Genomic DNA, 13,530 nt, shown 5'->3' with positions numbered 1-13,530 from the left:
ACCTAGTTATTTATTAGATCAATTAATTACTGCTTTTGCGACATTATTGAACACGCAAAATTTTCTTTTAAATAAAAGCTACCGTCTCAACTACATTCTGTGACTATATAGCGGCTAAACGCCGGCCATGTTTTATTTTTGCTCTGTTGTCGTTGTTGCGTGTATCGCGAACGCTGATCGTCCAATTGCACGTGTTGTGGTGACCAACGAAGTGACTACATGAAATCGCTGCAGCCGTCACATTTCTCCAGCGGGGAATTCAGTCATGCACCTCGCTCCAGTTCACTGTACTATTCTATAACTAGAGTGCACTAGAATTGGGGAGCGTTTCCACACAGGGCTCCGCGCTGAAGCATTATTTACGCTGAAAATCTAGGTGGCACCTACATCGCTTTTACCTGATGGTTACTATGGTTAGAGTGTACTAAATACACAGTTTCATGGTTACCGTTGATGTTGCCATGGCTACGCCCACGCATGGTGGCCAGTGGTGGCAGCTTCGCCATCGCGAGCATGAGTCGCGTTTCAAGCGTATCCCGCAGGGTTCGTGCAAAGCCGTGGACGGCGTCACACCAAGTCTGGCGAATAATCCAACTACGGGAGGCGATATGTTGATTTCGCTAAACACCCTACTCGTGGCTAATGGCAACAGGGCTAGCTTCACTGCGCTCGATTTTTTTTTAATGCGAATGCATTGCTTAGTTGGGCTACGTCAGGCATCCGGCGTTGTCCACGGTGGTGTCCGCTACCGCAAAAAGGCGCATTGAGTGAGGGTTCCGGCGGCGGCTGAAACCACGGCATACAGCAGCGCGCACGGGATTCCAGCGAGGCACTTCACCGTGTCGCCCAAGAGGCAGACAGAAATTAGGTGCATTCTTCCCTCCTTTCTAGAATCACTCAATCAATTCTATAGCGTGCGCATGTTTTTGTGTGTTTCCGCCTACGAGCAAGAATCACCGCCAGGATCACCTGGCTGAACTGAAGGAGAGTATTTTTTTCTGTTAGTGCATTTATTTTGGTTCAATTTACGAAGCGTAGCAATTGACTGCTGCATTTTCCTGATAGGTAATTGTAAGAATGAATTGATTCTTCTCTGGCAGTATTCTTTTTTTATTATAATCCGTTCTGCAGTGTACGTCACAGTGCGAAAAACCTTGATTTGAGAAATATAGAGGCATTCTAGTATTCCTCCTTTCCTCTGGAAAACTGAGGGAAAACTGGACTAACAGCGTCGTTGAATCGTATTGTTTTCCTAACCTGACTCACAATTTTGCTTTCATATCACGTACGGATATTTATGAGGTGGTCAACCGAAGCGGAATTACGCTATAGATAACTAGGTGCCCTAGTCATGTCATTGAAATAAGGCACGTGAGGTAATTTTGGTGGAATATTGTAGAAGGCTTCGATTAGCCAACCTACAATCACTCCCCACGTCTTTTACATTGAAAGTGCCAACGTTGTGATCATGTCCTTTTTCGTCATCTGAATTTTGACTGTTTTAGTAACACAGTGGCTATATCAGTGTCGTGTTTCCTTACTGTACTCTCGACTGCATTCAAACCAAAAAGTCGCACATGCAGCATAACGGCGTCTTTCTAATGAAAACTAAGCGTTCGCCGAGGTAGGCTACTAAAGAAAGAAAAAGTGCAAATTATCACTGCTTTGTAATGCCACAGTGTTTCATACCAGGTACATCAAACTCTGAACGCGTGTTGCATACTTGTTGAACTAGCGAATCATTTCTATGTTCGTTCTTACATTGCCCAACGTATCCACTGAACACCGTCGAATTCACAGTGTGAATGGGTGAACACATGTGACCGAAACATGCCGGCAGGTAACCAACCCATGGTCGTCGCAGAACCAGCGACGTTCAGTCTAGACGCATGCCGAACGCCTGCACCCTCCTCCCTGTACCTGCTTCTGCGGCTCGATGGGAGGATTCTTAAAACGACATTTTTGTGGCGTTGACTTGTCGAGGCAATACGCTTTTCCAGTGAAATAGTTTCATGGTTACTCAAAAAAAAGTGTTTTAGAGACCCTATAAATGGGTCATGACACCCAATTTTAGATGCGGAGCATCTAATACTCGAGGCTTGTAGTGCGGCGCCGTCCGCAAGCTTCCTCCTCCTTCCACCATCTGTGCATCCCTTCCTCCTCTACACACCGCGCGCGCTTCACTCCTCCTCCATCTGTGCACCCTTCCTCCTCTACACACCGCGTGTGCTTCTCCTCTTCACGAACATTCGCTAGCTGTATAATGTAGCGCGCATGCGCCGTCACGTTTCGAGAACATCGGCAGCTGACGCGCGCGCATGCGCCGTCGCGCTTCGAGAACATCGGCAGCTGACGCGCGCGCATGCGCCGTTGCGCTTCTCCCCCTTCTCGAACATTCGACAGCTGACAGTGCATGCGCCGTCGCGCTGTATATATACTCAAGGTCGGTGCTCGCTCGTCGGTTGGTTTGTACGGCGCGTCGACGTCCGAGGTCGCAATGATCGACGTCCCTTCGACCAGCGCCGGCCAAAGTGTTGGCGGAACCGCAACCAAGTCGTCGTCCAACCCTTTCGCATACGTGTCGTACGTGTTCACTCATTTAACACCCCTCCTACAACCACGTTAACCAATTTAGCCAGCGACCCAAGTAAGTCGCAATTTAAAAACCCATTTCACAACCACGTTAACCAATTTAGCCATCGACCCAAGTAAGTCGCACTTTAACACCCCGTTAACCAATTATATGCTCCGCATCCTCCTCAGTGTTCCCCCGAGGGAAGCTGCGGGCAATTTTTTTTTCAGCACAATCTGTGTTAGGTGGGCTGGTCCTTTTGGGTTCACAAACAAGCTGGAGAAATTTCAGCACATTTGGTAGTGCCGTTAATTTGTAATCGAATATATTTATAAACGAGCGAGCGGTCTAGTGGTCGGGCAACACTGGAGCGCTCTTTAGCCGTGACGTAACGAACCGTTTGCTCCGCGAGCTGCTGTGCTGTACGGAGGGCGATCGTGTTTCGTGGTCAAGTGCGCTTGCAATCGAGTTGTTTCAGCATTATTCAACGTATCACTGGATCCGAATGATTTGCAGCGTTAGAAGCAATGTCACCGCGTCGCCCATGCTGTGCACTGTGAGGTGCCAAAGCGTCCAAAACAGGGGGAGTACTGCGTCATTCTTCAAGTTCCCCAAAGAGACCGCCAAACGTTAGGCTTGGGAGATGAGCGTGTGCAGGAAGAACTGGTGCGCAAGTGACGCGCCTGTTTTGTGCTCAGCGCACTTAGCGTCACACAGCTAAAATGATGACCAGCGTCTTCTCGGCGAGTTTGGTATATCAGTGAAAAGGCGAGGCTGCGGCCGGACGCTGTGCCGACCGTGTTTCATACCGTTCCGTCCTCGAAGCTAAGCGTCAGGGTGATTTTGAAAATCGTCAAAAGAAAGAGGCACGTGCATCTGTCGCAATAGCGTTGGCATTTGCGTTCGCCCCGTCTTCGACGCTTTCTCCGTCGCTCGAGCTGGTAGCGATGGGGGTCGAAATCGAAATGCGCAGCGTACACGACGTTGTCGCCGCTTCTTCTGCTCGATTAATTGTTGCCCGAATCGTGAGCTGATGACGGTGCCGATGACATGGCGACGGTACTACTTCGCAACACCCCCGCCGCAGTGGTCTAGTGGCTAAGGTACTCTACTCTGCTGCTGACCCGCAGGTCGCGGGATCAAATTCCGGCTGCGACGGCTGCATTTCCGATGGAGGCGGAAATGCTGTACGCTCGTGTGCTCAGATTTCGGTGCACGTTAAAAAATTTCCGGAGTCCTCCACTACGGCGTCTCTCATAATCATATGGTGGTTTTGGGACGTTAAACCCCACATATCAACCATCAAATTTTATGCATGATCGGAATTCCACGAGCCCTTCTGCCGTGTCGTCGTTGCACTGAATTGGTATGCATAACGCGACGGTTTTTCGAACAGTGCAATCAGCATTCTAGATTTTTTTATCGCTGCTAGTGTTTTTTTTTTTTTCAGCAGTACTGCCATAAATACTTATTGCACACGCTTCGTCATTTGGTTCATGTTCGCTGTTCACGTATTCATATTTCGTGAGCGATACCGAAATTGCACCTTTTGTACCGCCCCCACCCCCCTTACACTATGCCTTAACCCCTTACAATATGCCTCAACGGAGGCTTGTAAGGTGTTTTTAAATAAATTGAAGCATGCTGAAAATGCCACTAGATTCGTTTGATAAATTTGGAGAAAAGAAAAAAACTAAGAGACGGATGCATCTAAATCTAAGCACGCGGGCCTCGTACATTTTCGCCTCCATCGAAAATGCAGCCGGGATTCGATGCCGCGACCTTCTGTTTAGCAGTCAGGCGCCACAACCACCCCTCACCCAGAGTTGCCCTCTGAAAAAGGGTACCTGTGGGACCCGAAACGGCAGTTTTTTTCCGTTTCAACTGTAATCAGAACTGACTCGACGTGGTTACTCTGCATCTTTTATTTACAGTTTTGGCAACAATAGCAATCCCTCAATTAAGACAATAATTTTCAAGCTTGGAAAAGGCGTCCCTCAGTGTCTCATATACACGGGTCTTAGACATGCCAATGAGCCTAGCCATGCCACGGATGGTCTGCGTTGGATAAGCCTCCAAGGCCCCAACCACAGTCCGGACACGCCACCTCTCCCGATGACTAGGAAACACCTCCACGCACTCCTCGTCAGTCAGCCTCCGAAATGCTTGTATAAATTGAGCCCGATGCACTTTCGAGAACCGCCAGGCTGCAAATCAAAATTGCAATACTGAGTGTAGCATTCAGGCTATCCTCAAGGCATACCATCTTTCCAGTAAGCCGACTCATTCATTTGCAGACGATATTTTGCAAGTGTGTTGGTAACTGTTGATCATGCTTGGCATTTCAATACGTTCAACAACAAAATAGGGCCAATTAGTACAGCTCATCACAACATATGTGTGACCTTTAAGCGTAGTGGTAACAAAAGATGTTTGAGAATGCTTTTAATGAGCAGGGCCAAAATTTTGAAGGCAAGATAACTTGATAAACTTCTCTGAACACGCATACATAATCTACAAAATATTGATGAAAAATATAGCCTAGGACATATTTATAATCAATTTCTGAAGCGTATGTTGCACAACTGAATGCAAAACAAGCTTGAAAGAACGTGAGCTTGGGTATGTTGGTTGGTATTCCATCTCAACATCTACAGCACACAGAAAGGACACAAACGTTTGTCTGCAAATCTTCCATGTGTGCCATGGATGATGTAAGTCTGATCTTGTACATATGTGCCTGCATACATTGCTTACCAGTATTAATATTTTACTTGTACTGATTCATAATGCATTTGTTAATGCTAATGCTGTCTAGGTAATTCTTCTGTGTTCTTTCTGTGTGCTATAGGTGTTAAAATCGACAACCACATACGCCACAACTATGTGTCGACAGCCTAGCTTCTTGCATGTGCTGTCTGCTGAAGTTGCAGTGGCGACCACAACAAGCCTTGCCATGAGTGCTGTACATCGCTGTTTTGTGCGGTCATCAGGCAAGATGTACTTACAATACCAACACTCTGTCCTGCCTCTTTTGAAACCCCATAAAAACAAACTACAACTCCGCACTATATACATGCCACCAAACATTTACTAATAAAGTACTCCAGCAAACAACATTTTCATATTAAGTGGGTCATTAGCTTTTAATATTCCAAAAATAACAAAATGCAAACTTCTGGTGTCAGGATTTTTTGTTGCTTGCCATCAAGTTACTTCTACAGTTGTATTCATGAATACCTACAACCTTAATGTTCAAACATGACACTTCCTTGTTTGTTGCATACCGATCATTGGTAGCCTTTCATTAGAACTCAAGTAAAGCTCGCAGTTTCTTGCTTGTATACCATAAAAGAATTATGCACCATATCACCAAGTAAGTTGGAGTAAACAACGTTTAGTTAAAGCAGATTAGCTAAGAAACTTCTGCGATTGTCATGAAAAGATCTTCTGGCACATGGCATTCATAAGCATAGCCTCACTATTCACTCCACAAGCAGCACTGAAAGTACAATTTATGCAAGTGCAGTGTATGTATCTGCAACAACCGTAACACAGAGCAGCAAGCTTAAACTATGCCAATTTTACGCACAGTCGCATCACAAGCCCTCCACCCTAAAAGATTCTAGCAAACAAAAAACGAAAAGCACACATGGTTACAACCTAAGAACTACACACTTCGCACGCCTATCATTCATCTGTGCAACAAAGCAATTATTGGCAATTTCCTTTGTAACCATAAACTTTACTGCTTGTAATGCAAGTGCTATGCATATTATTAATTAAAAGTTTGCCCTTCCGTGTTAAACGCTACATTTGGCAGAGCACTTAAGTCTGAATTTTCTATACAATTTGCCAAGAAGTAAAACTTTTCAACTGAAAACTTGCGAAATGAAGACGTGCTTGTACAGGCAAGTCATATACCTGAAGTGGTGAAATCTGCCTGATGTCACGTAAATAACCAATTGCCACTCAGTTGGGTATTTATACAAATTCTGACTGGGTGGGACAGTGACCGCTGTTGCCAGAGCGTACAGTTATTCTTGGGTTGTAACCGACTATAGTTTCATTATTAGACAGTAAAATCAAGCTTAAAGTCACAAACAGTATTACAATTTAGAAAAGCTCTGAGGAAGCTCGTAAACAAAATATGACTACTGATCAACAGCACAGAGCAAGAACTTTTTAGGGTTGGAAAATGAAAACTCATCATGCTGGCAGCAAACACAATAGGTCACGCATGGCTCGGCTGTAGTTCTTTCCATAGTTGCTGAAACTAGAATTAAACTTCGCACTCTGCATGTGCCTTTGTCAGTGCATACATTTTTTACATTGTTTTTTACCCCTAGTACTAGTGGTTATCGCCACTGATAAGAGTTTCCTGATTTGAACATTCTTGCTTCGTTACCACTAACGGCAAAAAGCATGCAGACAAAGCTTAGATAAAAGCAAAAACCAAGTGCAAATAAACGAGCAAAAAACATTTTCAAATCGCCAAAGCCAACTGACCCAAAAAAGTGCAAGATGATTCACTTGTTTTCCTGCTAACAAATTACCAGGGCACGGCCACACAAACAAGAGGAAAATACAAATAGTACAGCTGCAGCTCACATAGCCGCCAACTACACAACGCCACATAGGAACGGTTTGCAAGTTAACTCTGCAAGCATTATGGTGACATTGAGGACCTTCACAGAACAGTGCAGTTGCAAAAGTTGCTGTACTATGAATGCCGAAATGACATCCTCGTCTACCAGTAAAACAGGAAGCTTGCACTAACAAGACAAAAGCAGCTGAATCTAGAGGAACAGTTTTGACCTAATCTGTCTTATGTTCAATTCTACAAATCTAGCATAGCACCCACCAAGGCACCCAGGAGTGCCTATTGAAGAGTGCGTCAAAGGCAAACACACATTCTTTGCAAAGACAGGATCTTCAGTGAAGTACTGGACTTTCATGGCACTGCTTAGTTCTCGGAGATGTATCTGAGCAAGAATGCTGAAAGAAATTTAGGAAAAACTTCACAAGGCTGTCCAGTTTTTCTTTTTCAGAACAAAAGAAAGCACATATTTATTTATTCAAAGTGCCTTACAGGCCCATTAAAGGGCATTGAAGAAGGGGGGCAGCAGTATACAAATTGCAAAAAATAGACAAAAACTAAGAACAAGGTAAAAAAACCAAAATACAAACAAGTGATAAACAGCAAGGTTCAACAAGGTTATACAGTAGAGAAACACAACGAAATCAGGTTAACACAAAAAGATTCACGGTTAGAGATGGATACGATGTGTCTGGAAAGCTGTTCCAATGTGCTATGGCTCGAGGTAATGATGACAACTTAAATGCCAGTGCATGACCACGAATGCGCATGAAATACGTGCGTTGTGAATGCGTCGAGATGTGTGCAGAGGGACATGAAGCGGCAAACATTGGCATTTGTTACTGTAGATATACCTATGAAATAAACATGAAAGGCAATAATGCAACGTTGATCCAGTGACGTGAACGCAAGGTCTTATTTTATTAGGGTTATGCTTGAATGATAGTCGTAGTTACCAGCTATGAATTTTGCTGCCCTATCCTGGACGGCTTCACTGTACAGACTAGGTAATCTTACGTACGTTAGGAGCGTTGCATAAGGTTCTGCGCGGATAGCTGAGAGACTAGGAGGCTTTCGAAAAGAGAGCTGGTATGTGCGTAGTCCAAGATAAGTCTGACGAAAGGTGAACACGGAGATGTTTGTACAATAGTGTGGCTGAAACAACGGTACTATCACTAGTATAGAAAAAGAATGAGTTAGTACACTTTCTAGTCAACGAGATTAACTTGCATTTAGAGACATTAAGGGACATCTTCCACGCTTCGCACCACCTGTAGGTTAGATTAACATAATTTTGGAGAGCGGAATGATCATTAGTAGATAGAATATTGCAGTAGATGATTCATGAACACAGTTCTGGATACGCAACTTCTTGTCATCCCGTCGGCAATTTACTGTCATTAACAGCACCTCATTTAACATTTGCAATGTCACGTCTGGTGTGAAAGGTTATTGGTCAAATCGTTAATGTATATTAGAAAAAGTAATAGAGCCAGTACACTGCCCTGGGGCGCACCAGACGTGATATTGCAAATGTTGGATGAAGTGCTGTTGACCACCATAAATTGCTGACGGGATGACAAAAAGTTGCGTATCCAGGAATGTGTTAATGTATTGGTACAAGGACAAGACAAGTTAAGAGACTAAACAACAGTGAGGGACAGTATTGAAACCTTTGACGAAATCGAGAAAGAAGCAATCTGTTTGATCGTTGCTGTTCATATTAAAGTGAAGGTTAGTGGTGAATTCTGAGTGTCACATGAGCAGCCTTTGCTGAAGCCATGCTGATTAGAGAAAGAGAAGTTATTTGATTCAAGGTGATCATAGATATGAGAAGCTATATCATGTTCAAGTAGTTTGCAGGATATGCATGTCAGTAAAATGGGTCGATAATCACAGGGCGAGTGCCTGTCACCGGACCTGAATACGGAGACTACCTTGCCGATCTTCAAGTCCTTGGGCAACTCACCAGATGACAAAGCGGGCCAACGAGCTCACCAACAGGTTTCCACACATCCATGGCAGTCTATTTTCATTGAACCCCTGAAATAATTCAAATGTTGTCAAATCCCCCAAAAGTGTCTTTTCTTGCTAAGATTAGCTATTGCAATGAAATCAGTGGCTAGATGATCAATTCATTTTGTATCAGTGTTGGATCTCAGTATTTTTCATCACCTGTCTGAACAATCCATTCCAATATAGTCTAACCAAGAATGCTGTACTCACCTTCACAGAAAGGATGGTCATGCTTGCGTAGAGAGTATGGTGCTAGAAAGAAAAAAATTTTTATTTAACAAACATCAACTAGTTTTCATCCTGCACCCTCAAGAGAAGCAATATCAGTAAAACAATTTTCCTCAAGAACGCTTCAGTGTTGGATTGCTCTAGTAATCATCACAATAAAGACTTTTAGCACAAGAAAATGTGCTGACACTTACCCAACTTATTCTGCCTACGGTGCTTTTGTAGCAACCCTTAGTTACACAGTCAATGCTTTCACATCCATTCATTGTGGTAGCATAGGGCTCTAGATAAAATAAAACGAAACACGTGTTAAACTAAGCAGTCCAAGGAATCGCAATATTTAACGGCCAGGCAAGCACTTATCAGAAAAGTGAAATTCACCAAAGCACTTCTGTGTTGGATCTCAGATTTCTCATCACTAGGAAATATTCTCAGACAAATTACACAAGCTATGGTGACTAACAGTACTCCGATACACGAATTTGTGTACACAACAAGCATACTCACAATACCTGATTGATGGTATTCTCAGGAGTGCTTAGCAGCGCTAAGGATTTCCACTATTGCGAACTCGTGCATATCTGGGGAAGAAAAGGCAACACATTCACACACTACTTTGAGTGCATTAGGTATAAGCCCTACACTAGTACAACAAAACCAACCACCATGTTGTTACTAAATGAAAGAATGCGCCCCTTTGCCTCATGTTTTGCAGTACATGAATATGCATGACTTAAAAGCAAGCCATCCCTTTAGTGTCTCTTTTGGCAAAACTGTGAAGATGATGCACAAAATTGTATGCAGACACTGATACAACCACCAGCTATGAAAGTGGCATCACACATGTTCACCTGTACGCCAAGAATAACTGCACCTTTGGCAACAAGAGTTACTGCCTCCCTTATCCCAAGATACACCAAGGATCGCTATACTGAGCTCAGAGGTAATGCACTAAGGCCATGCAGGTAAAATTCTACGAGCACATTAGTTTCTATACTTCACGCATAATTCACAAGCCGATAGCCCACCTCACATTCATGTGGCCAGTGTTAAAGCACACGCACAAGTATATGCAAGATATCATGGCAACGTTTTAACCTATAGTATGAGCATTTCTGTGCACTCAAAGGTGATCTTATGGACCTGAGACTACCAGCTGAATCTGTTGATACAAAACGACTAAAACTGTTTCAGGGACTCTAAAGAGAGAAAAAAAAAAGATTTTTTTCCATATTAAAAGTTCTCTAAATGGGCCTTTTCCTAGTCCGAAAAACACCCCCAAGTGGAGCTCGCCGAAATCACGAGTGGTGGCTCTTGGACTTCGAAATCGTCAGCCGCATGCCGATAGGCAATCTTGGAGGCCTGCATTCGCACTTCTTTTTGGGGCAAACATTTGCATGTTTGTGGCACCCGATGTCACTTGAGTCTGTCGCTTTGGCCATTGAAAATTATGGCACGTGCCTCATCAAGGACGACACAGATGCGCAACTTCCTACCCGAAAAAGGCCCATTCCAAACTTACCAGCTTAATATTAATACCTGGGGTTTCTCATCCCAAAACCAATATATAATGAGACGCCATAGCCAAGGGCTCCAGAAATTATGACCATCTGGTGTTCTTCAATGTGCACAGACATCGCACAGTACACAAGTCTTTACCATTTCTCCTCCACCAAAATGTGACCGATGCGCCGGTATCGAACCCATGACCTTTGGGTCAGCAGCCGAGCACCTTAGCTACTGATCCACCGCAGCGGCAAACTAAGAGGTTTGGAAGGCCCTTGGTAAGCAAGAAGACGTGCAAAAAGAAAATGCTGGGGACATAGCCAACTACTAATTCCCACATCAAGCGCCATAAAGTCTTCGATGTCTACTAGGCCCAATGCAGCTCCTCATAAGTAAATATGAAGTACAGTGTCCCCTGATGGGGCCTTAGGCTTAACATACCAAACCTCAAGAGATTTTGTTGCGCCAGAGTTGTCAAAATACGAAAAACACTTCGAAACTTGCACCACCATCGCGTTGTTTTTGGCACGTAATATAAAAATTAAACTACGATCTTGATTTTCTGCTACACATAGTTTTCATGTGATGTCACAGGCAGGTCCTCTGCAATGAGTACTTCTGAATGTGGTGGCCATCCGGACTTTTAATCTCATTAGAGACACTGTGCGGGGAGGACATCCAGTCACTCAGACCAGCATTCTGCTCTTTTGGCTTTCTTCTCACCAGCCAAAACTAGGGGGACCACTCATGAACGAGGGGGGCACCAGTACTAATCTCATGTCGTTTCTTGCTCAAGTTCACGCAGCATCTCAACTAGCTGGTACTCCAAGATTGCGACGACAACGACATCTATGAAATAATGTAATTTATTCAAAAGCCTATAATGGTGAAATGAGCAACATCGGAGCTCTTAGAGTACAATTTATCAATGCGAACAGATTCACTGCTCCACTTTAGTGTCCCAATAAATGCCAGACTGGCTTTTCGAAGCTGGCAACCTTAGTCATTCAACTACTTGCAAACCTTGATCCAGGAACGTCCAAACACAGTTGTACTCTACAATGCACCAAGCCCTCCCCGAGTAGCATGTAAACTGCCTTCATACCTGCACACCTTTCAAGTTATCCTCATGGTGTTTCCTTGACAACGAATTTGCCATTGCTCCACTCCGTTTTGTTCATACGCATGCTGAAAACCAAGAACATACTTCTAGAAAAACAAAAGCATTATGATTCTAAGCTTTAAACTGATGCAGCATTAGGAAAGCTTAACATTCCACAAGTACACTTTGGTGTTGGCTTGTTCTATCGATCATCACACTTAAGTACTTTAGGCACAAGAAGTAAGCACTGGCACTTACATAGTTTATCTGCTCGGCGGCGACTGTCAGGTGACGTGATGACCAAACAGTCTGGTATGTTTGCCATGACAATACTGATGTCTATGCAAAAAAAAAAGAAAGAATAACAAGGTGCGTCAGCAAAGCAGCACCAGAAATTCCGTTACTGACATACAAGCAAGCCCTTATCAGAAAGTTGACATTCACCAAATGACTTCTGTGTTGGATCTCAGATTTTTCATCATTGAGGTGCCCGACAGATACAGCTAAGGTTCGGACTCACCTCTTCATCGCGGAAATCACGATCGACGGATGAAAAAATTCAAGCATGTCTGCAAGAAAAAAAAGAGCGATTTCGCTTATGGTCCACCTTATACACGTTACACATAAACTGTTGGAATTTCACGTCACAAATTTGCGATATGATTTAGGGACACCGTAAGGGATGGCTCCAAAAATTTCGAAGCCTTAAGGCAGTTTAACGTGCACCTACATACATGGGCCCATGCATGTCGCCACCACCAAAACTCGGGATTCGACTTCGTCACCTTCGAGACAGCAGTCGACAGCGTATGATCTACATTTGTAAAACATAGGCAGGGTTTGGCTTCATGTCGATGGCGTGCGGATGTGTGCGTTCAGCGAGCACCAAACATGTCATAAATGGGAGTCATATAAGTGCTCTCTGTGGTAATTATTCATACCACGCGGGAGTTGGAGGCATGCGCAAACCTGAGCAATGCGGGTGAAACCGAAGACCCATGATTAACCATGGATACATACGATTAAAACAATCAGCAATGTAACAAATAGTAAAATTCGGTAAGACAGCACAGTGTTATGAAAACAGAGTGGACAAACTCGCATTCTGTTGCCGTTGCAACCACCAGATGCGTGCGGATTCCAAATTGTGCTGCCACTCACCCGAGATGCTCAAGTTACCGAAGAGACCACGGAGTGGCTACCACTGGCACAGCCACTGGCTTGCCACAGGCTAGACACTGATGATGATGATGCCCTTTGAAATATTGGCACCCACCATGGCATAGGTCACTATACTCACAGGGATCGGCCAACAATAGGGCGAATAATACATACCAGATTCACAATTTATATTTAGTAAGAGATAAAATAATTTTAGAGATGAACTTTTTGCAATTATGAAGGTATTAACGATGCAGATCATCATCTTTGCAACCTTTTTTGTATTGCTGAACTGCTAAAACAAAATATCAATTCCATTGAATGCTTAAAAGTAAAAAGAAAACT

The 13,530-nt window shown here is 43.9% G+C and overlaps 1 protein-coding gene across 13 annotated transcripts; it reads right to left on the bottom strand.

The window, feature by feature from the left end:
- Positions 1 to 4,482: 4,482 nt before the first annotated feature.
- On the bottom strand, positions 4,483 to 13,239 carry LOC119159429 (uncharacterized). Of its 13 annotated transcripts, none has more exons than XM_075865190.1 (10): positions 13,186 to 13,239; positions 12,545 to 12,593; positions 12,283 to 12,363; positions 12,028 to 12,110; positions 9,924 to 9,997; positions 9,611 to 9,699; positions 9,399 to 9,440; positions 9,142 to 9,215; positions 7,437 to 7,570; positions 4,483 to 4,779 (listed from the first exon to the last, which is right to left on the bottom strand). In XM_075865190.1, exons 6-10 carry the CDS (start codon positions 9,680 to 9,682, stop codon positions 4,529 to 4,531), a joined length of 573 nt encoding a protein of 190 aa, XP_075721305.1. In that variant the 5' UTR covers positions 9,683 to 9,699; positions 9,924 to 9,997; positions 12,028 to 12,110; positions 12,283 to 12,363; positions 12,545 to 12,593; positions 13,186 to 13,239; the 3' UTR covers positions 4,483 to 4,528. The 13 variants fall into 13 exon arrangements, with proteins under 13 accessions (XP_075721305.1, XP_075721304.1, XP_075721317.1 ...); XM_075865189.1 differs by having other exon boundaries at positions 13,123 to 13,192; XM_075865202.1 differs by having other exon boundaries at positions 7,486 to 7,570; positions 13,123 to 13,192.
- Positions 13,240 to 13,530: the final 291 nt, after the last annotated feature.

Source organism: Rhipicephalus microplus, chromosome 1 (genome assembly GCF_043290135.1).
Source record: "Rhipicephalus microplus isolate Deutch F79 chromosome 1, USDA_Rmic, whole genome shotgun sequence".
Classification (NCBI taxonomy): domain Eukaryota; kingdom Metazoa; phylum Arthropoda; class Arachnida; order Ixodida; family Ixodidae; genus Rhipicephalus; species Rhipicephalus microplus.
The sequence above is the reverse complement of the archived record's forward strand: the minus strand, read 5'-3'. Positions and strand labels throughout refer to the sequence as shown.

Coding starts and splice junctions, on each gene's coding strand:
- LOC119159429 (XM_075865190.1), bottom strand. CDS start 9,682: ATGAATGGATGTGAAAGCATTGACTGTGTAACTAAGGGTTGCTACAAA. Junction 9,441..9,610: donor CCGTAGGCAGAATAAGTTGG/GTAAGTGTCAGC, acceptor TTTTCTTTCTAG/CACCATACTCTCTACGCAAG. Junction 9,216..9,398: donor TGACCATCCTTTCTGTGAAG/GTGAGTACAGCA, acceptor GAATTATTTCAG/GGGTTCAATGAAAATAGACT.